The 27,554-nt window shown below is 35.3% G+C and overlaps 1 protein-coding gene across 6 annotated transcripts in view; it reads right to left on the reverse strand.

Moving 5' to 3' along the window:
- Positions 1-27,554, reverse strand: part of LRCH1 (leucine rich repeats and calponin homology domain containing 1) — a 116,506-nt gene that overhangs the window by 20,717 nt on the left and 68,235 nt on the right. For 2 of the 6 annotated variants that reach the window (XR_010783158.1, XM_066545001.1), the window contains exons 8-18: positions 25,387-25,492; positions 23,528-23,640; positions 21,975-22,042; positions 20,832-20,918; positions 17,946-17,982; positions 17,133-17,246; positions 15,774-15,821; positions 14,493-14,565; positions 8,632-8,739; positions 4,220-4,329; positions 583-720 (exon numbers count right to left, since the gene is read on the reverse strand). Coding sequence is in view for 2 of the 6 variants with exons in the window: in XM_066545001.1 (XP_066401098.1) it covers positions 583-720; positions 4,220-4,329; positions 8,632-8,739; positions 14,493-14,565; positions 15,774-15,821; positions 17,133-17,246; positions 17,946-17,982; positions 20,832-20,918; positions 21,975-22,042; positions 23,528-23,640; positions 25,387-25,492 (1,002 nt within the window). In the remaining 4 variants the exon portion in view is untranslated. The remainder of the gene's footprint in view (positions 1-582; positions 721-4,219; positions 4,330-8,631; positions 8,740-14,492; positions 14,566-15,773; positions 15,822-17,132; positions 17,247-17,945; positions 17,983-20,831; positions 20,919-21,974; positions 22,043-23,527; positions 23,641-25,386; positions 25,493-27,554) is intronic. The other 4 variants (XR_010783161.1, XM_066545002.1, XR_010783159.1 and 1 more) reach the window with 3 other exon arrangements.

The following is a 27,554-nucleotide window of genomic DNA, read 5'->3' on the forward strand; positions in this document are numbered from 1 at the left end:
TTAGTAAGTGCACACAGTTTATGTACTGTAATCTTCAGGTCCTTAGATTTAGGTAAGCCAATATTAAATCACTACAGTGCAAGTTTCTGTTCTGTCTGCGGGTAAAAGGAATCACCTCTACATATTACCCAGCAGGACAAATGTACTAATAACTGTTTTAAGTGCTTTAGTAGCATGACATCTGCTAAGCCATACACCGCTGAAGCCAACCTCACTTTTTTTCAATCAATGGAGGACAGGCTAGTTTTTTAAGGGTTTACTAGAATGAAAACTTGTAACCAAAGCATTTCATATTGTTCTGAACAGAAATGCCATTATGAAAATACCTGATCTTGTTGCTAGATTAGGAACAAGGCAGGATAATTTTGTTCATTTATAAGTGTGCTTGTGTATATACACACACACATATATATAAATGTATTATATATAAAAGTTAATGAACATTTGCAATCATACAAACGTTGCCTGTAACAGCAAAGATTTTTCATTGAACAGTAACATGGTTTATGTACCCACATATCATTTGGGAACGAAACAGTAATCAATAAAACATTTCAGTGCAGCAAAAAACTTGCAACTCACTACTGCTGGTGAGGGCACATGAATGCTCCCGACAGAGCGAGGGCGGACGTGGTTGACTAAATGGCACAGAACGACACCATCCATCAGAGCCGAGCCCAGGTCCTCGGGCAAACAGATCTTTAGCCTTGTTTCTATGTTCTGCAAAGGAGGAATGCAGGCACAATTTGATACAGAAATGCATGAATGGGACAAAAAGGCAATAAATATCCTCATCTCCTATCCTAGCTATGCTCTAGGCACATAGCCAGGTTTGGAGTTTTTATTACAAAAACCACAATTCTTTTCTATAACTAATTCTTTAGAAACTAAACCACAACCTCCTTTATGCTGGTCACTCAACTACATAAACTTCCTTAAATGAACTCAACACTGCAATGCTGTTGCCACAATATGCAACTTTTTTTATACAGAGAGGTATAAAAACACATATTCACGCAATTAGTCACATGACTGACTGTATGTGACTCCTTCCTTTTACCATTTCCCCAAGTCTTCTACTTATCCATCTTAAATTTTCTTTATCAGCAGAAAATTGAAACAGAACTACATTGTGTTAATGACTGAACAAGCATAGAATAAAAGGCAATCTTTCCCTAGTATCCTAAAAATTACTCAGGAAGCTTTAGAGTGATCAGAAAAACAGATAAGAGAAGGCAAAACATTCAGAAATAAAAGAGAAATTCTGGATACATGTTAAGAAAAACAGAAGTCTCAACAGACAGAATTTGATATTACAAAATAAAATACTTTTGAAAATACTTAAGTTTTTAAAAAAATACAGCAAACCCAATAGATTGTTATATATGATGAGTTTCCTGAACTGTGTTCCAATTTTGAAAACATTCCAACTCTACATTTAGAGATAATTACTCCCCATTGTCTTTAAATAGGTATTTCTTAGTTGAACCTCTTAATGTCATTACTCTCTATTAATATCTTACCTCAACCTATACTAGTTGAATATGAATATCTATGAATAGGTAATTCTTTTTAGAATAAAGGAAGTAGGTTGGAAGAGATTTTTGGAGGTCACAGTCGAACAAACTTGAAGTGACACCAGAGCCCTGGTTAGTTAAGTTTTGGATATCTACAAGGACAGAGAGCCCTCAGAATCTCCAAGCAACTTCATTCAGTGTTTCACTGCCCTTATGGCAAAGAATTTTCTCCTTATAGCTATTTGAAATGTCTTTCTCTGCAATTTATGCCACTGTTTTTCATGGATTCACTGTTAATCTTTAAAAAGCCTGGCTTTACACCTTCTCTTTTACTACCCTTCAGGCAGCTGAAGACAGTCACATTATATTCTCAGCACTCTAAAGCAAGAAATTCAATCTAAAGAAATCTAGCTCTTCACTTCTTTCTCATACATCGTTTATTTGGGTGGCCTCACCATGAAATAGCCTCCACTGAAGCATTCTGGGGTTTCATTATATTTTCCCATTTTTTCTTTTACTAGACACACCACTCAAATACTTGCACGTAGGTTTCTCAACTGGCAAACAAGGGAGTGCATCATGTTCACTAATACAACATTTCATTTTCACCTTGATTTAATTCACAAATCAGAAAACATTTTTACTAAGTACACAAAAAAATACACTTTGAGACTGTTTTTTCAAAACTTGTTACAAAAAGATTCATATAAAGTTAATAAAATAAAAATGTATTTGTTAGAACACTAATTTGTCTGTTGGGAGACTGACTATTCAGTGTACCTCAGGTTGTGCTTTTTATAGGTACACAGTGCACCTACAATACCAACTCAGTACCATTTCATGCTGGAGTTCATGGCTCTGTGGAATCTCACTACATGCTAACTTACCATTAAACAATTCAAAAGCAAAATTTACTAATATATGTATTTATTGAATAAAGTAAAAACTTAATTACTTGTATGTTCTGGGCTATTTTCTTGTGCAGTACATAATCAAATGTTCTGGTGGTTACCAATGTCACTAAAGGACCCAGTATATCTATATAAGTTTTATTAATTTGAAAATCTCACTTGGTGTTTTCAAACACAGTCAGTCTTCTAGCTCAATGACTTGTAACCAAAATTCTCACAAGAAACAAAATAATTTGCATTCTAGGACATGATATTTCAGGGTGAGAGCAAAGAAGGATAGTGAGTGGAGCTAAAACATAACACATTAAACCAGCATTATTGGTAGTAGCATTAGGTAATACCTAATACTGTGTAGAGACATCCTTATTACTTCTCCACAATCATGCCTGATTATGACACAGTGAATAACCTTGTTCCACTTTTCATTGTGAGGATTAACTGAACTAATGCACAAGGCAGGGATCTTGCAAAAATTATCTATGATTATTTTTAGGAACTTGAGGCTTGCTACATACCCATGGTAACTCTTCAAAGAAATGTTTGAAAGCTGCATTGATGCTGCTGAACAGACTAGGCTCAGAATAACTACAAACAACTGCAGTTTATTACTGCTACTTCCCCATTACCACATTTTCTTTCCCATTGCCAATAAGTCTGTCTCATCTAATTCCTGAATCTTGTCCTTTTGGCATCATTCAGGTTTAGAATTGATAATACACTACATTCTATCAACTATGTTAAATCTTTAATAAGACCTGTTCTGTTAAAAAATATATAATCAGCAGGGCAAAGTTAGGTTAATTCATACTTAGAACAGGTGAGGGCTGAGGTAAGACAACGCAAATCTAGAAGTCTGTATCATTCTGCATTAAAAATCCCACCTTTTAAGCACTTTTTGGTAAAGAGAAGAACCCTGTTGCTTTAAAACTAAATAATAGAAGATATGTTATTTAAAACAAACTGATGATTTTTCAATTGGCCATTCCATGAAGCTAATGAGATAAGAACAAATAATCTTGTAATTCAGATGTGAAGTGAAAATCACCTATCACTTTCAGGATTTGCAGTTATGTTAATGTCTGTCCCTCTGTCCTGTTAACGGGATGTAACTGGAAAAACCTTGATGGGTTCAGGCTTGTGACATTCCTCACAGCAAAGGTTGTCATCTCTTTTTTTCAACACAACCAGGTGTCACACAAACATTGCTACCCAGGTAGTAGTTGTGTAACACAAATCCTATGCACCAATTTTTCCATCAGGTTCTAGCTCTTACATTCAAGACAATGTATCAGGAAATCAACTTCTGTATTCAGATTTTCCACTGATGAAATACTGATTTAATTTCTAAGAAAGCTGCTTCAAGCATTAGTTATCTACTTTCAGCTTGAACTAATAAATTTCACTGTGCCTTTTACATGCAAAACTGAGGATTTCTCCAGCTGCTTGGAAATAGTTCCTAGACCTCTCTCTCTGTCTCAAGTGCTCACTTCAGCCTTTCTGATTAGATTAAATTAAACAATTAGTTAATTCCACCAGTGCAAGGCATGCTGATTAAGTGGATGTCATTCAGGTAACTCCCATTATTATTTCTCATTTTTACGAAGTCTTTCCTGAAATACAGACATCTGACTGTGATAAAGAACTTCAGCAATAGTCTCATCAATGTGATTTGCAGAAGCAATATTGCCTCATATAACCTTTCTTGTATTTTTCTCCTTCGGCAACTTTCCCAAAGAAAAACTAAAGAAGACATTCCATCAGCATAAATTAATTCTACCAACACTCACATACCTCACGTAGCTGCTCCACAAGCTCTCTCTCTTCTCTCATCTGCTCCATTTTCCTTCGAATTGTGAACTGTGGGTCTATTGATTCCAAATTTCTCTGTGGTCTTAAGAACACTGTGATTTTTAAAAAGAGAGATTTTAGTTTAAGAACAAACACTTTTATTTTTTTATTTTTAAATTAAGCAAAATCCTTAGGCATTGCCTCCAGCAAAAAAAGTTAGAAATTTTTTTTGTCCTTCAGGACAGAAAAATCTGATCTTGGATTACAATTACGAATGGCTGCTTTTGGATATTGCTCTGGACAGTGTCCTGAGGCAGCAATGGTGCAGATAATTTATCATCCAAATCCTAATCTGAATGGGCAAGCTTTGTCAGATGATTAAGCACCAGCAGTGTCCCTTAGAGAGTCTGATCTCTACAATGCTTTGTATTTAACATGGCAGGAAACACCTCTTACTCTTAAGTAGAACTCTCTCCTAATGAGATGCTGAATTGTTTAAAAAGCTGTGACAAGACTCCTATGCAGAACAAAATGCTTACTAGATAAGGTTATGCTAAAAAAATAAAAAATAAAGACAAACCCATCAAACAAAGACAAATGTAGGAAGACTCAGCCATTCAGTAAGTGCCTACACTAAAAAGTCATATTGCAAATGACATAGCACACACCCTTGGCAGTTCTCCTTCCTACCAGTCCTGTCAACTCTATCACTGCCCACAATACAGTTCCTTGAAACCATTACATGACATTTCTGCAAATATGCACCTCCACCCTTCCATTTCTGTGAGCAGTAACTGCTGTGAATGGGTCGGAAGAACAAGAGGATATACAGCCAAAATGCAACCGTCCCTGTTTGTGACTCTGTTTGCCACCTGACACAAGTGTGGTCACAAGGAATCTCACCCAACTGTGTGCAGGTTTAGCTGTATGCAGGCTGTTTAAGTAATGAGATAATTGATTTAAGTTACTTCTCTAGCCAAAGGGACAGACAGACAGCACCTATGGCACTTCAGCCAAAAGGCAGAGTTCTTTCCCCTAGCTACTATAAGCTTAAGGCAACAAACTCCTTGTATATCTTTAGGCTATTCAACTTAGGCACCAAGACAGAATAAACTATGGCCAGTTACCAAACTTGCTTCCTTCCACTACTTGACCCGTACAGTCCTGATTTAACTTTTCTCAGTGAACTGAAATTTGCTGTAATTTCAGTAAAATCAGTAATTTCTGGAATGCCATATTAACGCTATTTGTTAAACAGAACCGCTTTTAAATAGAACACCTAATATTACAGTTCTATATTAGCAAACTAATGTCATCAGAAATCCCAGGGATAGAGTGGGAGAGCATCCTGTAGAGAATGTGCAGGACAGAACTACACAGAGTGACTGCAGCTCAAATCCTCTCTCTGGGTGGACAACACATCTTCATCAGTGTCACCATTCAGAAGGCTCTCCACAGAGGTGCACACATCTTAAATAAAAACATTCTTCATGCTGACCTGCCACACAATGCATGAGAGTAGCAGAGCCATGCCTTCAGATACAAAGATTTTACTGATATTTAATCTTCTGCTTTGTAGAAGGCAGACTCAACATTTGGAATTGAATTCTAAATCCAAAGTAGGGGGTATGAACAGATCCATGCTTCCTAACATTTTGTAGAAAGGTGACATGTGACTATGACTGTTCATGCCCAAAAACACAGAGGTTGTTAGAACACTGCTACATGGTGAAAAATACGTAAATTGTTATTTATAAATTGCATCATTTAAGACGGCTACAAAAAAAAACCCCAAAACCATAAGTTTTTCAAGAGCAGAAACCCTTATCAAGGACTTCTATTAACTCCAGAACTGTACTGTATTAAAATTTCTGCATTAGCAACTCTGTAATAATTTACTGGAGGCTGTTTCTAAATTTTTAAGAGGTGAAATAAAAATCTCCTATCTCATTAATTAAAAATAGTAGCTGCAATTACTAAGATTTTCTAGTTCATTGTACAAGTCTAATAATTGAGCTTTGCTGCCTCTCACAGATGAAATACCTAGAGAAAAATTATTTTTGAAGAGTACAACCATGGTCTAAATGGTACTTAAAAGCCACTGTAGCTTTATTAGCAGTAGCAACATTTCAAATAATTGTTTACAAACCCAGTAGTACAGAATTATGTTCAATTTTCATAGAATTAGAGTATTATTATGGTCTTCATTCAGTTGGCCACAGCTATCGTTTTTTAGGCCTTTGTCAAGTCAAAGTTCCAAGATTTACTTCCTTCCAATTTCAGATTATAAACATACCTTATACATTACTTCATCAATTCCACCACAAGAAAAAGGCAGGCTAATCTTAGGCAGTGAGAAACTACAAATATAGAAGCTTTTCAATAAAATAAGTTTAATTGATTGAAAAACAGAATTTAAAAACCTCCACACTCTAAAGCATTAACTATAAACGTTTAGTTATGTACTGAATTTTTTAAAAAGTGTTCCCATAAAAGGAAGTTTTGGCAGTCCTAAGTGTTGCTTGCTTCTCAGCATTACACACAATCTCCAGCAAGGAGAGCCCATAACACACACAGCTGAATGTCTATTTTTCACTCTTTCAAATAATCAGTTTCTGCTTTTTGAATCCATGCTCAAGCCAGGTTATTAAGTAGTACTTGTTCCAAAAATTTTTTAAAAAGTATTTTGCATAAGTGTCAACAAGTTAGATGAGTAATAGTTAATAACATAGGTAATAACATACTCAACATACCACTGTTAAGGACAAACTTCCTGGTGAAAATTTTCATTTCTGCAATGAATTTCAGTGCACATTTCTCCACTATTAATTGTACATCAAGGAATTCAGTGTACTGAGTACTTAGTGTAACAATGTTATCCTTCAGGCAAACCACAAAATTATTTAACCTGACTCTAAATATAACAGACAAAAAGAAGGTTGGACTAGGACAGGCAGAGCTGAAGTCAGGCTGCAAGTTCATAGTTACTTTTCTTTTTGATTGACTTATTCAGTCTAAATTTAAGTAACAGAAATGCAACAACCCCAATTAAAAAAAAATATGCAGTTGTAAAAGCAGTTTCCGCTATAACACTCCAAGACAAACGCTAGCATTTCTATTTGGCTTAAGATTTAAGAGTGACAGGAGGCTTCTATTATTTCCAAATGCACAAGCTAGTCTGTGCCCCTCCTTTCATTTAGAAGATTAAAACATTAAAAAGTATTAAAAATATAGGTAAACACAGATCAAATTCAACACTGATAGAAGAAGCACCTCTAGGTTTCTCTGTTATGCTATTCATCAGTGAAATGTTAACTTAGCTTCAGACCATCATGAACTAAATTCAGTTTTTTCAAGTTACCAGTATCAGAATTCTTACATTCCACACTCACTTCCCTTATGGAGTGATTCCTTACATATGCTATCTTTTATGGTTTTATAATCAAGAACACTGAGGCAAATAGGAAATACTCTCAACTAAAGACCTGAACTAAGAATGAAACACCCCCCGTGAAGAGGGTTCAGTCCTGAAGGCTTGAGTGGTACAAGTGTGACTTCCAGAGTGGCACCTGAATAGTCAGACAGGAAAGTTTCCTTAACTGTAAGCTAAATGTTTGCATGTATCATTCAATATTTGTGGTCTTGATTTCAATCTGATTATTTTGAAAGTTTTGTAACCTTTTAATATCTTAACACCTTTCCGTTTTAGGGCAACTGGCAAAACATGGCCCACTTTGCATACAAAATATTTGCATACATTTGCATACAAATGTTTTGTCAAAATACACTGTGCCTCAGTGTATTTTGACAAAACCCTGGAGAAAAACAAAACAAAAGCAGCAGTAATAAAAGTCCACTAATGTACCTGACCTTCACTGTGAACAGCTTATTAACAACAGTTTCTATTGGACAGAAATCACTATCTTTGCTTAGCTGATTGTTTCAGCTTTGTTTCTTTATGGATTATTCTATTATGCTAGTTATGCACCTGCACCAATAAATGTAGATGGAAGAAGAATATTTTAATAGTTAAGTAACTTTCAAAAAATATTAAAAAATGCAGAAGAGAGAGCAGCAAAATTAACTGCTGTTTGAGTACAACTTGTAAAAGCTGTACTCAAACAGCAGTTAATTTTGCTGCTTGAAAATAAAACAAGTAAATAAACCCACAATGAAACTAGTTCTTGGAATTAATATAATGGGAAAAGCTGTTCTGCAGAGTAGAAAAGAGTGAAATTTCACTCTGACTTTTGACACTATATATTCCAGAGCAAATTAAAGTGCCTCCTCTGAGAAATTTAGTCTTATAAATATCCCCTGGAGAGTATTGTCTTTTGTCCTTAGCCACATGGGGCATTCACCACACATTCATGTTTCTGAAAACAAGTAAAGTAAGTTATATATGGAACACCTACCATTGTCACTGTCTCCTTCAGATGGGATACTGTAGCTAAAGTTGTCCCATGTTTGTGCCTGTGTAAGTGTGTTGAAGGAGATAGGAGGAAAACTGAGGGATGGGTCTGCTGGAGGGGAGTGATAACCAGTCCAACCATGGTGGTAATAAGGACCGGAGTGGGGATAAAAGTGGGCAGCAGCATTTCATATATGGCATTAGGATTGTATGGTAATGGCAAGGATGTAATTCAAAGGTGATTAATACAAAATGCATAAATTTTGAGAAAAGAATGAAAGATGGTGCAGAATAAAAAGAACGAAGAGTTAAATGTTAGTACTTGCAAATCATACATCATATGTGCAGTTAAGGCTGTTAAGCTTATCAAGATCATTGTAACCATAGCACTTCACACAACTTGTTACAACCAAGTTTTAAGAAAAAGTACCCATAGATTTTACTTTATAGCCTGATAAAAACCTTTCTCTGAGTCAGGAGGTAAATATACTAGCTGTGAAGTTTCAAGAAGGAAACTACCACAGAATCAGGATTTTTAGATATTTGTGTAACTACATAATAAGAACACGTCTCACAAAGAAAATTTACACATCCATATGAAAATATTATTACATTACAATTTCCCAGCTGATTTTGGAAGTAGCAACTACATTATCAATTGGATATCACTTCTCATTTTGTTGAAGGATGTTCAGTAAGTGCATGTACCACAGATGCTTTCCTTTCATTTTAATTTACTTAATAACCAATGAAGCACTACCTTTTTTTCTTGCTAACTCCCCCAGCAATAAATTCAAATCTACAATGGGTCCACCACGTTATGTAAGTACTGGTGCTCCATAACTTTTAGAGAGGTTTCCCAGGGACAAGAATAGGCATAGAATACCCCAAAGGCTGATCCTGAGTTTGCACAACAAGCTTTGGCAAACTTGCACCACAGACAGTCTTCTCAGCATCATTAATTATTCAACTGGAGTCCCTGAAGTACACAAAACTGTACATTTCCACAGAAGCTGCAACAGTCTGCAGACTATTCACCAGATGACAGTAAAAGCTTATCATGTCTACAGTTCATGACCACTCATGAACTAAATTGGGGCAGCAATACAGCTCCTCTTCTCCCTATCCATTCTGCCTTCTCTCCTTTAACTAGTCACAACACCACCTGTTACTGATCCTCAGATCCTTCTGCAGAAATTTTTTTCCTTCCCCACCACATGTACTCTGCACTTCTGTCTCTTGTCTGAATTGTGGCAAGGATTTCTCCCCAGGCTTTCCTCAAACCTCCATTCTACACTGTTTCAGAACTGGATACTGACACACTTAAAGTATCTCCTTCCTGAATCTCTTCAGCCTATTTTCTGACAGAGATTTAAATGTCTTTTCTGCCTTTCATAGTGATGATGCCCCTTAATGAACTCTTTCTGTATTTGATCACAATGTTCCTTTATCACTTCTGAAAAAAAAAAAATTCACTCATTTCTTGCTTTTCTACATGTATCCTCACATTTATCTATTGAATCCTACACACAAGCAACATTCATGTTCCTCAGACCAAACTACATGCTATAAACTACTTCTGCTCTAAATGCTAAACCATAAACACAAATCAATTCAAGATTGCTGTGTAGATCTAAAAGCAACTAAAATCACCCAAATATTAGAAGAAAGTCCAAAGTAAAGTTTCAGTAAGGACAAGAAGTCCCTCTTTTCTAACATTCCCAACTAATATTCAGAAGGATCTTATTCATGTAGGATTTTTCCTTCCCACAATTTTGGAATCTGTATTAACATGATAGTAATACAGACTGTGTCATATAAAACTTCACCTTAAACTTCTTTTCAGAGTTCCACAGCTCTCTCTCTTGCTCTCTCTCTTTAGACTTTCCCAAGGCTGGGTCACTGCTTCTGGCTATTGGGACACCAGCTGAACTTCAGAGTCGGCACAACAAACTCTGAGTCAACACTGGGGGGTAACAGTACACAGATTTATGGCAAAAAGTAAACAGTCTGACTCTGGTAGCAATTGGGATTCTCAACTATTTTTCAAAGTACACAGATAATGCAGTTAGGGAAGAAAACAAACTGAAGGAATAAATATCCAGAGATAGAAAGACAGTAATGAGCACTCAAATGAGAAAAAAATACTGTCAAGTTTCATTGATCATTATATGTTCCAACTAACTTGAAATACAAGCATGTCCCAGCATAGCTACTAACATTGTGCTTCAAGTTCTCTACAAGTCACCCAAACTGAAGGCACTAGATTCACAAGTAATGTCACACTATGTGAACAGTAGCAAGGGAACAACTTCTCACTTCAGAATACAAAGTGCTTTGTGACTTCGAGTTTTGTCAGTGCTTGCTTCAGCCTCTGACAATAGGAATTTTTTTGTCTGTGTTGTTGTCACTTTTTTCAGCAGAAACTAAGAAATACAGTGACCTAGAAATGGCACAACACAAAGGAAAAACAACTACTGATTGCAAGATGTATTAGAAGCTGTTCTAATGTCTGTTTCAAGCCAGACTTGAAGGTCTGGCATATTAAAGATAACACAAGACCTTGGCAACTCTCAATTTCAACAATTAGCACCACTTTGAACATTTTAATTAATTCATGGATGAAAAAGGGAGAATTTAAATCTATTTGCTATTTTTAGTGATTCCTTTTCAGAGAGCTAATGCATTTCCCAAGAGGAGAACTACAGCTCTAACAAAATTGTTTCTGTTCAATGGAATTTTTTTAAGGTTTTCAAAATTAATATGAATTTGAAAAGTCCATATTCTCTGAAAATATTTAAAATACAGAAGGAAATAATCTGAAAAATTTAAAAATCCTTTTACATTCAATGTAAACTTCTGACCCTTTGAAAAAATCTTTCAAGAAATGTAAGCACATTCATTACCTTTCAAAATATTTTTTTTGGGTACTTTGGGTTCTTTCTGTCAGCCATCGGATATGAATTTTCCTGATGTTTTGCCTAGCTTAAAAATGAAAGTATAAAAGGACCTTCAGTCCTGAACACATATCAGCATGTAATAACACAGAAGTTTAAGCCACTTATATTTGTGTGTGTACTTCAAAAAATTGGAATCTTTACCACAAGTCTAGAACAGCTTACTTTCACCTTTCCAAGAGACATAAACCATTATGAAATGATGAGGAAGATGGAAAGTCAAATAGAAAGCAACATTCACTTTAAATAGATGAAAATAAACACAGTGAAAATAAACTCTCCAATTTCAGAAAAAATACAGTTGCATATATTTTCATTGAAAAATTGCCACTATTTTTTCCACAGAGCATGGTGGACACATTTAAGTTAGAACACTTCAATGTCCTTTTAATGTTGCACTTGGATTTAAGAGATTTATAGAGCCAATTAATTCAAATGGAAGCTCTAACAAAGTTAAACAGAACACATTAGGACTATTTAACTTCATTAGAGCTTACATTTCCAGTAAGTTTTAACATTTCCTCGAAGGCCATTAAGAACTGAAATAAAAAAATACTATTAAAATACACTACAAACTAAGCTGAAAAACCTTTCTGGGTCACAGAAATGCTGGACCTCTTCACTAGCTCAGCTCCATGACAATAAAGCAGTGTACAATTAACAAGTACAAATTCCAACCAGTGTTAGAATGCACAAAAGATGTACAAAGTTTTAAAGGAAATACAATGAAGAAACTACAGACCTGCCAAGCAAACCAGCTTTAAAAGGCTGGCTGCAGGCTTCACAAACATGCCAGTATTCTCTGACATGTACTACTTCTACCTCTAAGTATTTCTTATGTGTTAGCAAAACAGCAGAAGATGAAACAACATGAAGCTTTACTATGCCTGTGCAAGGTTTCATTTTGCTACATGGTGTATTTTTATCTGAAACTGGACATTAAGTTTTACTATTGCCAAGTTCCCCTATCTTACAGGGTATAAATTTAAGGTAAGATGACCGAAGCTAGACATGATCAGGTGAGAAACTGTGCAGTAATGGGTTCATCTTAGTGCCTGTAGTACCTCATATGGAAAAGAAAATAAATTCACATTGTCAAGTTTAATGCAACCATAACGTGACCAAAAGACACCCCAGTACTGGCATGCTCAAAGATTTTAGAATATATGAACTTCAAGTAGTACAGTGCAGAAAATCAGCATGTTCTAACCAACTGACTTTGGTATTCAATGAGGCTACACAGAGCTGCAATATATAAAAAAGGGATGAAGTGTAGGACTTGTGATCAGCTGGTCTTAAATCATGTGACTTGGAGATTTTGTTGCAAACATTGTAATCCAGTCTTTCTAGAAATTCTCTCAAAAAAAGAATCACTAGGCTATTTCACCTGCATTCTAGTCATGAAGTATAAGAAACTCAGGCACAGTATGCCAAGATTCAAAAGTGCATGTTAAACTAACACTTGAACAAGAAGTCACAGTCTTGCATATTCTTCCACAAAGCAACTTCTAATCCCCAGCAGATTTCACTGTGGGCTCAGAGCACAGCCCACATCCTGTGAAAGCAGCAACATGGCCCAGGCTCCTTTGCTTTTTTCTCCTGACAGTGATATTGCAATATTGCCACTGGACTATGCAATATTATTCAATGTTTTATTTTCACCAGATCCTGAAAGAACCCATTTGTTCATCATTTAATCTGTATTTTAAATTTATGTAGAAATATCAACATTTCTAAATCATCAGAAACAGGACAGACCAAGTTTAACATTCTAACAACCAAAGAAATGCAGTTGAACAGATCTGTCTGACTATATATCACAACTACATGAGAAACTTAAAGTGTATTCCTTCACAAAACCAGCTTTCTAATACTTAAAAAAACCAAAAACAAACCAAACAACAAAAACCATCTAAATCTATGGGTACAATTTCATAAACCTTTTTGCGATGTTCCACCAGCAGTTTCACAAACTGCTGCCATTATTACCAAGTATTTTGCTATGGAAACTACAAGCTTGTAGGGGTTTACCATCACTTGATTAAAAGCATTTGTGGTGGATGAGAAAAACCAGAACTACAGTCTTAGTATGCTGAAACATATTGAAAACCTACAGCCACTCATTAGAGGTGATATGGCATGACTTAATATTGACTACCTCCACACAGAGAAGACAAAAACTGAATTAAATCATGTAGCTAATCCTGTTTTTAAGAGGAGCTGTTACCAAGCCCTCAAATATATCTCTAAGTTTGGGAGGTTTTTTTGTTGTTACTTGTTTTTAAGTTTAGTTTGTTTGTTTTCAAATAAACTGCTGCTTGTTAAAAGACTGGTGGTTATGTAGATACAGGGCATTGCAAATTCATTGAACTCAGTTGCTGGCTGAAGTAAAGATGTAACCTTTCCATAATGCTTGATCTTTACTCAAGCCTAACTACTGACAGACTCAATGAAGTGAAAAATTTTCAGAGCAACACAAATGTTTTCCAAAATAGCCTAATTATTCACATATATTATTGAACAAAATCTAAATTGTATCACCACATGCCAATCAAGCAAACAATCTTATTTCAATTAGTATGTCAGCACAGATGATAAACATGTATATGTATATAAAATATGTGTAGTTATATCCAAACACATTTTTGATATACATATAATTTTATAAAACATCCAATTTACTAGTAATGAATGAAAATTGATCCACATATAATGTGCCAAATAAATACTTCTTACAAATTCAATCTTGATTCAAAACTAGAGAACCTTAAAATGTTCTAAGCTTGTTATAACTGTATGGAAAATGTTACATTGCTTGCTTCTTAAGGGGGAGAAAAAGAGATATCTAATTATAACAGAGGTGTAAAAAACCCCAAACCAGTACACACAAACCACTTTCCCACATTACCTGATCGTGGCTTCAGGCCAAAAGGGATTGTGGTGTTTGTAGTAGGAGACATTGTTGGACTTTTATCCTTATTCTGTGTAATTCCAGAACATACATCAAAGTTAGAATAATACCCAGAAAATATCTCAGCATATCTGACCATGCAAAATGCAAAAATTAACACTACTGCATGCTATAACTATTCCCATAATCTGATCACAATATAGTCCCAAACCTATGATAATCTCCCTTTTTTATTGCACCCTATTTCTCTGGTAGAAAAGACTAGGTTTCTGACAAAAGACAGCAAGATATTCCCCCTAGCTATAAATAAGCTCAATTATTTATCAGTTTTCTCCCATGTCATCACTTGGTTCCATCAAACATACATTTTGTGGCAGAGTACATTTAAAAAACCAAAGCAAAGGCATGTTTTTTCCTTAGACACGTTTGTTTCTTTCACAGAATTAATTACTACTCTGCATGGTAACACTGAATTTCTGCATTAAAAACAGAAAAGAGGAAATTAAGCTTATGCCTCAGAGTAGGATCTCCCCTGACCCTGAACTCGGCTAAGAGCTGCAGCAGGAAGAATGGAGCAGCATCATACCACCAATGGCAACACAGAAAGAGTCCTATGACCAAACCCCATAATGGGAATCCCACTTAAAAAGTGATTCCACTGGGAGCTGGGAACTACAGAATTCCCATCACCAAGACTGGTGGATGGTGGCTGGGTGGTCACAAATTTGCAAGATGCTTATGCCCAATGCAGTACCGAGAGAGAAGGCCTATTTCTGCACAAAAAAAAAAAAAAAAAAAAAAAGAAGGAAGGTAAATAATCTCCATAAGGAGCTCCATATGGTTTTTGCCTTTTTGATCTTCCAATGAGATTTACACTAGAAAGATACAGGATCAATAAAATTAGATTCCACTCTGATAACTAATCAAGGACTTGACACAACTGTGCAAAAAGAAACTGCACTGAAATCAATAGAAAATCTTGTTGAACAAGGGGGAATTAAAAAAGAAAAATTAAAAATTGTGTCTGAATGGAGAAAATGTAAAAAAATTAAACGTTTTGTACTAAACTGCATAACTCTGAAACAAAACCATCAGAAAGCATATTTTTATACCCTAGTAAATCTCTGAGATGACAAGATTAAACCACATGCCAATCAAACCACATATTCATTTCTGATGCAAATCTCAGCCATGTGTTCTGTGGAATTCAGTTACGTTTCATTTAGTCTATGAAACATTAATATAAAACATATAAGAGACAAACAAATGACATCTTACCTCATTGTGAGAGGTTTGCCCACTTGTGTTCCAAACAATTAGATCATTCTTCATGTTTGGAAAATAAAAAAAAAAAAAGAAGAAAAGACAAAAAACATTTCAGAACCTGTATTAGTGATACATTGCAATGGGAAATTTTACTAATTATAGTCAGATACACATTAATACTTAAGTATTTTTTTCACTGAAATTAGTTATTTGCATGAATCATAAATGTTTCTATTGCTAGCTGAAGAACTTTTTTAAAAAGCATGTGGAAACAATTCACACAGATTTGTCATTAATTTTTTGCTTCAATACTAAGGGATTATAAGTACTTTTATAAGATTTTAATGTTTGCTGGTTAAAATGCCAATTTTAATTAAACTCTCATGAAGGTTTCATTTGCAAATATAGATTATTTCAAATACAGATTTGAAGAGAGGTATTCTGTAAACAATTACATTTAGAATTACAACATAACATACCTTTTGTTACCACTTCTGTTATAGTTACATAGGAAACATGTACATCACATTGATAAATATGAAACAAAATCATTAATTCAGCAGTGATCATAACTCAGCAGAAAGACAACTGGAATAAGTAAATCATAATTCAATCAAAAACAACTTCTCTAGGATCCATTTTTTTTTTAAATTGACAAAACATGGAAACACAAGAGAGCACTTGGAACATTAGGTCCCAACAATCACAGGACTTTATCACAGTAGTATTTGATATTATGATTATACATACGAATATTTGAAAAGCATCAAGATAAATTAAAAATAAAAACCACCTATTTCTGGATAGAACAGACAATATTAAGGTACTGCCAATATAGACAGCATCTTCTGTAATTTTGTTCTCACAATACCCTTATTTAAGGTTTTTTTGTAGCTCTACATTTCTGGATCATTACAATGTACAAATCTTCAAATTTGCAACTTTGAAAACTATCATCTCAACCTATATACAGTCTGTTTGTAATATTAAATACAATAAGAAAACCTGCTGTTAATATAAACTTAGAAACTTATATAACTACAAAAGAGTATTTGGGGTAAGGGGAGGAAAGGAGTCAGGTACTCCCATTTTCTTGAAGACCAAACTTTGAGATGACATTTTTTCCAGGGGAACGCAACCCCTGCAACTCCTATGCTTTTTATTGGATATATTTGTTATATAAGTTCTTTCCAAATGGATGAGTCTTAATCAACTTTCCATTTACAGTCAAACCTTGAGACTCATGCTAAGCCAAAAAAAAGCCCAATCCCCACACTGGGCCTAAACCCATTATCCCCACATACAAATTGAGAGAATGCAATGATCCATTCCAAATGTTTCCACATTTATTGCATCTGGACATTTCCATACCTGGCTCAATGACCATTTTTCACCCTGTTCACACGGTCTTGCTTCAGGCTTTGCTTTCTCCATAATCAACTCCCTCCTCCTCTGGAATTCCAGTTCCTCTTCAGCATTTTCTCTCTGTAAGATAAATAACTCTTCTGTCAGGAGATAGATTTTTTTTTTTTTGGCATAGCATTACCTTAAAGTATTTATTACAAATAGTGTGATGAAAAGCAGACAGAAAAGCAAGTAGATACTATGTAAGAGCAGTTCCAGCATTAACAGGTGGATAATGTAAATCTAAATCAACTACTTCATAAAAAACATCATTTCACCAGACAGGATACAGAACAAATAATAAGCAACATATATCACACTGTAAAACTCAAACCCCTTACTTTAACTATACTCCCTGTAACTATAGCGACAGAACTCTGGAAAAGCACTAATTTTTATTTTACAAGTTATTTTGGGGTTATTCTTAATGAATATACTACTGTTTTCCTACACCAAAAGGTGGAGATTTGGTGGCAGGGGGGGATCTAACGGTAGCTGAAGATGCATAGCTGAACTGACATACAGGGAGACAGGGTGGGGAAACTAAAATGAAAAAGTAACAAATAAACACAGAAAAACTTCACATACACAGACAAACACACACACAGAGACAAAAACAAACAAACCCCACAACAATTCCATAAATTAGCTTTGCCCTTCAGCCTACTTACATTTTACCTTTCCTACTTGGCAGATTACCAATTGAAATTGAAATTGTGGGCTCATTTTCTGTCTTTCCCCCGCCAGAATATTTTGTAATTATACACTCATTTAACATACCTGACCAAGAGAAGACATGTCCATCTGTATTTGACCGCTATGTATAAAGACAAAGGCAAATATGTAATTCATTGTGTAGCAACTTGAACATGATGCATCTAACAAATTATTTTTTTTTTCTAAAGAAGGTATATAAACACACTTTACTGTAGACTCGTGAAATTCTAAAACTGTTGCTGGTTCTGTAGGATACAGATTCACTGCACTGCTCTCTGAAATACCCATGCTTAATCTGCAAGGTTTGAAATAAAAACATTGTACTGGGCTATAACTTTGGCAACCATTATGTTCAATATTTAATTTCAAACAAATATATACATGAAATACTTTTACAGCTATCATTTTAACCTGTTCAGTGTCATCTTTTAAGAGATTTTGGAAATGCCTCCTGATTCTTCAGTTCAGTCTGAAGCATCATTCATGGTTTCATTTGCAAAGTACCACCCTGAGCAATGGTTTGTATCAAAACAAAAGGACCTGTTTATTACCAACAACCATGTTGTTATCTAGAAGTCTGCAGATTTTTGTATCTAATCTCTAGAATTCAGTGTTCAAATGGAAGCCACAGCCCTGCCTAGATATTTCCACTTAATCTACAGTGGCTGAAAACAAAGTAGTGAAACAGAAAATGAAAGAAAGCAGGAAATATAGGAAGGCAAATATAGTAATACAATGCAAACATCAAAAATACTGAAAAAGGTTGAATTCAAAATCTCTTCCCAGAAACAAAATGCTGTCTATGTGTAATAGTGTATGCAGATTTTAAATTCTGCAGAATACGGGAAACAGTGTTCTGCAGAAGAGTAACTGGACAAGCATTTAACAAGTTTAATAATCACACCCACTAGCAAAAACAGCTTGAAAGAATTCCAGTCAGTGCACATTAAGCACACCAGAATCACCAACTGCTCCAGCCCCTACAGTGTTTTCTCCTAAAGAGCCTTCAGTGTGAGATAAGGATGGTCCTGCACAGAGTTAGTTATTTCAACCAGGTTACATTGACTAGGCCACCAGAGTTATACGGATGAACAAAGGAAACTGGAAAAAGTTACAATTGTTGACATGCTCTAGATTTAAGTTAAAAGCAAATACAAGTTTTGTGCATCTTAATAATAAGGAGCAACAAAAGCATTTACATTCCTTTCTGCACATAAAACCTCTTGAGTATGAGAAAACTATGAAATGCCAAAAAATCCAATAATTATTAAAAAAAACTGTGAGGAACCCATGGCTCAGAGGACTGAAAGTCTATGGCATCATTTGACAAGTACTGGGTACTCAAAGGTATCTTGCTGCTTAGGACTGGATGCTAATACACAGGCGGTGTACATTCAAAAGCCTATATGGCACTCAGAAAATTAAATATAAATGCTCATATTTTAAGGTTAGAAAAAGAAAGTGCAGCCACAAACTCCCCAACATGCTGTAAAAACAACAGTAGAGAAATACAGACATACATGACATGATTAGCCACCTCTAAAAGTAATTTTTGGAATTTACTGTAGTATTACTAATGAAAATATATCTGTGTGTAAACAAGAACCAGATTTTCTGTATTTTATTGACCTTCTTAATTTAATAGAAGTACCTAAATATGAAGGAAATATTAGGGCAATGTCTGGAAACAAAAAAAAAAACCAAAATGACTAAATTTATCAGGCTAACAACTAAAATAGTTTTGCTGGTGTTTTTTCAAAACAAACACTTTCCTTTTTTAACTACAACACTCTTCTGAGAAAGTAATAAGCTTCATATGAGATGCAGAAAAAATGGTACTAGGAAGCTAGAGAAATTTCCTAATTGTTTATTTCCTAATTTTGTATTTTATTAAGCAAAAATATTTTTGATTCAAGTATTTAGTGTATGATTCAAACATTCAAGTATTCTTTACATGATGCAAAATAAACCAGCTAACTGCCTCTTTAGAAATACTATCAGGAATCAACTTCTGTCCTAAAAGTACAAAAGTCTGCTAGGTGAAAAAGCAGCTCAAAACAGGCATTTAAAGTAAAGAACAGTGTAGTCACAAAAGCAAGTAGCTATCAAGGGAGGAAAGAGAACCAAGCATACTTAAGGCTGAAGTGACAAGGAGGTTTTCCAATCTTCAGAGAAATGAAGCTGCCAACCAGCTTCTTCATAGAAGTAAGAATTAAAATGAGTTTTGAAATGAACTTAATTTCTGAAGCTGATTACACTAAGAAAAGCAATAGCAAGCATCCAGACAGACAGAACTACAGAACCACTACTGTCATACATTTCCAGCAGGGCAATAATTTGCTTTCTTCTAAATACTTATTCTTTTGTTTAGCCACAGTTCCAGAGCCATTCTATGTGACTCTGGCCACTTAAACTGGGCATCTAAATTATAAAAGCTTGTCTTCTGTAGTCAAGGGAAATATAAATAACTTTCTTTGCCTCTTCCTCCTTTGGATTTCAGAAAACTAAAGAAACTCCACTGCTAATTCAGGCACCTCCTTTAGGGGCTTCATTGAATTGGCATGAAGATGGGCCAGAAGCCCTTCTCACTCCAACAATATATACCAAGCATGAGTAAGAGGAAAATTTATAGTCCCCAAAAGAAATGTGACAATCCTAGACAAAACTTCAGATAATCACAGTAGTGTACATGAGATGAATGGTTAAGGGGTGTTCTCACCTCTGGTTTCTTTTGTCCCTTCTTAATTTACTGGGAATCTTGTCTAGATACTCGAGAGAGAATTTGAGTTTCCTTCTTAACTACCTTGCACACGCTGGTATGCTAACAAAGCACTTGGTAACCCTAGAGAGCTTTCAGTTAAAAGGGAACTCTAATGTAATTCATAAAAAAAATTAAAATATATTACATTATATTATTATGCTATTATATATCAACTACTGTAAGCATACCTGTTGGAATCCTGTAATAAATCTACAGCTTCTCTTAGTTGTTCTATCATTGCTATATCAATAGTTTGTTCTTCTGATAAATTTATTCTATAACAGAAAACAAAAACATTCAAAAAAAAAGGTACAACAGCAATTATCAAGGGTAGCCTGAATTTCAGTGTGAGACATCTACCTTCCAACTGGCATGCAAACACTATAGGGGGAAAAACAGCCTCTCTGCACACTGGGATGTGCTGAATTTATGGAAAGAGCTCCTTCTGAAAAAAACTCTCCAACACTTTGTCCTTAACAAAGCTTCCCAGCCTAATACATACATAAATAAATGTGATGAAGTAAAACTTTTAGCATTCAATTAAACAGAATGACTTCTAAAGTTGAACATTTATTTATCAATATCTGACTCTTAAAGGCACTCATCCCATGTATTGTTTCAGCACGAATAGTAAATACAATGAGTTTTTATAAGGGCCAGCTTGCTTTCTTTTGCTTTTCAACATTTATTGTTCTTTTTGCGGATTAGAAATATAACCTCCCATTAGTTCTGCCAATAAGGCTCTTTCAGAAAATATTTGTTCTTTCCTCCCTTCAGGTTTGGGTCTTTTTTTAATACTATATAGGACTACACTGTTCTGATGAGTGACAACTTCACAGTACAGTCACGTTGAATTTCCTTTCCTTATGCACTTAGCAACTGATGCTCATTTGTTCTACTCTGGAATTAATATCTATAAATTAATGTTTAGTTTAGTTTCAAGGTTAAAATTATAACAAGTAAGAAAAAGAATAAGATATGTTTTCTAATTATATTGATTTTTAAAATGTACATTAAATTTAGATCCTGCAAGTTTTGATTATCTTTTTTCAGCAATGCCTTTAATAAACAAAATATCTAAGTACCTAATTAAAAAAGACTGCATTCTACATAGATAAAAAGTTATTGGGGAATACAAATTAATTAGTTGTAATATAACATCCACTCTATTTAGCAATAAAATGTAAAATACTGAGCATACACAAAATGCAAGGTTGTTATTGTCTTGCCTCCAATTCTGCAGAATTATTAAACAGCAAAGTCATACCAGTCCTGGTCAAACTAATTAAAAGACATAGCTAATTATTAATAGATACATAAAAAATACTCACATTTCGTCTGCTTGCCATTGCGTGTCCTCTTCTATTCTCAGTAATTCATCACACTCTGCTGCTCTGCTCTGTAAGCAGACAAAAGTGATAATGAGAACTGAACTTTCCAATTAAGTAGGCAGATAAATTTGCTTTCCCACTCAGCACTGACCTAATTTATGCAACATTTTAGGCTGGCTGGTTGAAGCAATCCAACACTTCTGCTCCATTCCTTACTCTAACCCCTTTTAAGATACTGATTACAAGATCTTCTTTTCAGAAAATTTTATTGAGGTCAACAGCCCTTACCCTCTCTTAACTGTGAAAAGAAAGTCAAGCAGCATAACAATTCTTTGTTCTATGTCCCAGATTCCATTTGTGACTTTCTGGCACATAGAAACAATGCTTCAATTAAGCACGATCCCAACTCTCCTTCTCCTCGCTCTCCTACTGCAGCCAGATTTGTTTTCAAATCAAGGAAATTCCAAACATGCAAACAGTGGCAATTACATACTTCATGCATAATTATTAACAGCATTCCTATTTTACAGTTTTGACAGCCATGAATCATTTCTTTTTAAAGAGAACAAATTGGAACAAAAGTTGCATCCAGGAATTCATATCAGTCAGCCAGTTATTTTGGGTTCAATGTAGTCAAATTAGATCCCCCACACCTATAAACATGAAGTGCTATTTATTTGAAAACCTGAATCTTTTTTATGCTTCCACTTGGTATTTTGCAACTTCATCTCAGGCAGGAGCACTGAAGTAGATCAGCTGCCAGTAAAGACAGAAGCTCTCTGAATGAATATGTATTTGTACTTCTAGAGAGAAAACAGAGGCTTATCCTCCTTTGTGTCATGTGTTTGGCACATCAGTTGCATCATCCTGTACCAATAAATTCTGCCCAATTCTGCTGTATGTGACACTGAAGACTGTACCAGCTTCTCTAACACTCTCCAATGATGGCTCATTTCCCAGTGACAATCCCTAGTAGAATGAATAAAGCCATTCTTTTTCATCTTTCTTCACCTTACAGGAATAAAGACTATGTTTTCCTGTAACAAGGGTACGTACCATAAGACAACAAAAATGCAGCACTTATTCTAGAAGGTGATTTGATATAATTTGTCTTTAAGGATCTCTCAAATGCTACTATAATGCTTAAAAAATTGAGAAAATGTATTTTAATACCATAACATTACTTCAAAACTTTATCCACCACAGCTAGGACAAAGTCATCTCTCATTTCAGCAATGAAACCAACACAATAAATCACTCAGTTCAAAATATAAAGCAAATAGCACAGAAAAAACCTGCCATTTTGCTTAAAGCCTTAAACATAGTTAAAGGATAACTCTCACATATCCTAGAAAGAGTTCTGGGTAAATTGTCCTAGATCAATTGTAATAATTTTAAACTTACCTGCCTATTTTTGCTTTCTGCATTTTTAGAACAATTACTATCATCTGCATCTTATTCATTAAAATACCTGCTGTTTATCGTTCCTGTTTACTCTGCACTTATCAAAGTAGCAGAAATATTTTCCCCACTTAACATTGTGATAAACTTGCCTTAATGTAGCTCATAAATTCAGTAGTAAGAGTATCCTGTTCATCAAACTGGTTTCCTGTTTCTCGTGACTTATCATTAACAAACGTGTGAGAAGATCCTTGATGGAATTCCACTAGGAACAGCAATGAAAAAAAATAGAAGAATTATTTCAAAAATGAAGTTTAAATTCACATTAAAAATTTCAAACAGGTTAAGATCCTATCATTGTAAACAGGGATGCCAATTTCTAAGTTGTAATAAATCCATTTCCTGGGCATATAGAGTTGTGTATCAGAAGCACCAAAGCAGGCATTGAAGAAGCCAGTTTTGAACTACACCAAGTCTGTCTTGCCAGTAGCAATACAACAACACAGCTGGACAGCTGTGCAGTGTTTTAAGAAATTCAGATGTCTTAGGCAGTGACTTGCAATTGAATGCAATTTCAGAGTTACCATGCTGTAACAAACCAAACACCCAGAAAAATTATTTAGAGCCTGTCTCAATCTTTTCCCTATGTATACTATTTCCAAGGATATGAAGCTATGATTTACCCTCTCCAGTTTGCTAATAAACACTGTAGGATAAAATCCTGTAAACTCTCTTCATATTCTACCAAATTCTGATGAGTTCTCCATGGAACTTCATTAAAGTGGGTAACACTGAGGGTATGCCATCTCCTATTCATGTGGTTTCCATATGCAGCTTGCTGACTTCATCCTGCCATTTATCATTAGTATGTGCAGAACTTGGAGAACTCTTGGGTCGGCTGTCTGTTCTCTGCCCTGAGATGCATGGGAGGTTCTGCGGCAGCCCGCACTCTGAAGAATGAGTCTGGACTCTTCACTTTTTCGGTCTTCAGGCTGTTTATTATTTCTTATCTACAAAGTTTTCTTTCTGCCCAGCCGAAGTCCTCTCAGCACAGCAGCCACAAGCACTCTCCACCGCCCCTGAGGCAGTGTCGTCTTTTTATACTACAAACTACGAATAACATATTTACTTTTAATTCCTAATACCTATCACCTATGTTAGACAGTGCATCTCTATTCTAAACCAATCCCCAAGTGCCAACATCACAGCAAAAAATGGAGAACAAGAAGAAGAAAGAAGAACGATCACACACGCCCTGATTCCTCCATCTTGTCCCCATAACCCCTATACCAAAAATCCCAAAATCTACATTTTCACTCTGTGAACACCTTGTTATTACACCATTCAAACCTGTGTGGCTTTCACATCCCCATGCCAAGTTGGCAATTCGCTGGAAGGATCAAAATCAAGCCACCAGGTGTTCCGGGCAGCATGCCAGGGTCTCCGAGCCCCCCGACGGGGTTCTGGGCAACTCTGGACATCCGGGGGGATGTGCTGAGTTCCCACAGAGAACCACTGTTTATCTATCAGCATGTAGTGTAATTTAGAAAAAATGTAAGTTACTTTTAAAAAATTGGATAAAATTAGATCTCTCACAAAATACAAATAAATTTACTCGTTTCCAGAGGTGATGCTGACTGACTAAAAAAGCTTTATATATACACTAAGTCCAGCTACAGAAATAGACTCCATTATTGTACTTTGCTAAATTACTGAACACTGATATTAGCTGAAGGATAGTACTGCTCAAACCGACTTTAACTTTTTTTCCCCCAGTCAGAATCAGATCTTATTAATTCTTGAGACAAGGTGCAGCAAGTTTTTTGGAATTGCTGTTGAAAATCACTAGACAGACTCAACTCAGTATAGTAAAGATTTTCTAAGTAACATACTTTTTTTCATTTTTACACAACTGCATATGCATGCTCAAAGCCTTCTGGGTAAGTAGGCAGGCATGGAATCAACAACAGAATTTCCCTGTATTTAACTTCCATGTTTTTTACATTCCAACCTTTTCTTGAGTTAGCATGGTGACCTGAATCGTCCTTTATAATATGATCTTCTTCCACAATGTCCGACATTGGAACATTAAAGCTGATAGTATCTTCATCAGATGGCTAGAAAAAAGTAAGAGAAACACTAGTCCAAGCTCAAACCAAGAATGATAAAAATGTACATGTTAACAAGATTGCTCACCAAAGAGCTGCAAATTAAGATGGAACAGGATACTAGAGCATCTAACATGACCACATCCTGTTGTAAGAAGTTATAGTCACGCTGAATATATCCGCACATGAGGTTTGCCAAGTAGAATAATTCATGTGTCCTCTTTTCCTGTCTTACTCATGGCACTAGTCCTCTCCTTGCACTGACACTACTACACTGTGCTGCTCTCTGTGCTTCCCTGGGGCAGCTGAAAACTGCAAGGGCCTCCTTAGAGCCACCAAAGTCTGCAGAAACACTGAGCCTCATACCACAGCCCTTTTTTCCTTTCCTTCCATGACTCTTCTTCCCTGCTTTACCATGCAGCTTCTGAACTGAACGCCTACAGCAAGCAAGATCAACATCAGGGAAGGCACCTTTAATTATGTTAACTGACAGAGCTGAAAAAAAAAAGCACAGACTCTCAAGTACACTAGCTTTTTCTGACTTAAAAGCTCACCCATTTTTTCAGCTCTATTGGCTGGTACACTAAAACACTGACTTGTATCTAACAAACCTATCCTGTCTATGATTTTACAGATAGTTTACAGAGAGCAGCTGCACCAGGAAGCACAGACTGCTCTAAGCCACTATGGCTCTGTTTCTCTGCAGGGCCAGCAGCGACCTGCTCAAGTGGAACCTGCTCACATCCTCTCCTGAGGTGAGCTACAGCAAAACCACAGTTTGCAGAAGAGGCCAAGTTTTTATTCTTGCTCCCCTGAGACAGAGAACTTACCACCACAACAGTGTCAGAACTTATAAATGTATTTTCCATAAAGTCCATGAGTATTGTTCATTCTTTAAATGCTCTGTGTTTCTGTAACTTGCTACTCTGTGCATACATTTTCCACACATGTATTCTGTAATTATAACTGATATAATACAAACAGCACTCTGCTACATATCCTTAAAAAATATATTTTTAAGGAAATTACATTCCCCATTTTATCAGTTCAGACCACTGTAACAAAAAAGATCTGTAATGAAATGTGTTACATATAATCAGTTATTTAATTCTCGCTAGCTTCTAGTAGAAGTCTGCCATTCCTGCTACTTTTAGATGTTCATAATCTATGTAGAAATTATTTTTTCTAACTCCTGAAGCTAAAGTTTGTGATAAAGGATGGAGCAAATCCACCTTGCTCTTAAAAACTCAATCAAAGATACACGTGGTTATTCCTATTTTCCAAGAATACATTGGACCCAAAACAGGTAAACATGGACAATGATGAATGTTCTTTCTCATTAATAAACTGCATGTTATTAACTCTATGAATTCACTGGCTGTATTCTTCGGCTTAAGGAGAAAAAAATTAAGGAGGAAAAAAGGGTGTTTGGGGACTTCAAAAAGCTTTTTTCAAAATAAATTTTAAATTTTAAAATTAATGATATTTTAAAATGAAACTCCAACAGAAAATAAATGACACTCCAAGTACTCTAAGCACAAAAGTCTTTTAGATCTGAAGCAATGGCAATCCAACAACTTTAAAAAAATAGAAATAAGATAGGTACAATATAAATTCATTCACACAACCAAGGTTACAGCAAAGTTCCTTCTCTTTCAGGCTGTATCTCATATGTCACTTAAGTACTAAATTTGATTATTCTCGATCAAAGTTGATGCTGTGTTAATTTTGAAAATAGCACACTAAAATGTTCCTACACACTTTATTAGAAGTCCTGGATCCAAAATATAGTACAATATTTTTTCTTACCAGCGTAACACACACTTTGAGGAAAATATTTTGGAGTGTTGGCATACAAAAAGGAACAGACCATTCAATTTGGAAACAAATTCCTTTCAGGACCTATAGAATTCTGCAACTTATTTTTCACCACTATACTATGAAACTGCCACTATACGATGAAACAAAAACTATCCAAAGCAGCCTTGGATAATACAAAAGTATCACTCCTTCACAGGTGAAATACTGTATCCAAGTTCCTTCTTCCACATTTTTAAAATGAGACAGCAAG

This window comes from Molothrus aeneus, chromosome 2 (assembly GCF_037042795.1).
Source record: "Molothrus aeneus isolate 106 chromosome 2, BPBGC_Maene_1.0, whole genome shotgun sequence".
Lineage (NCBI taxonomy): Eukaryota > Metazoa > Chordata > Aves > Passeriformes > Icteridae > Molothrus > Molothrus aeneus.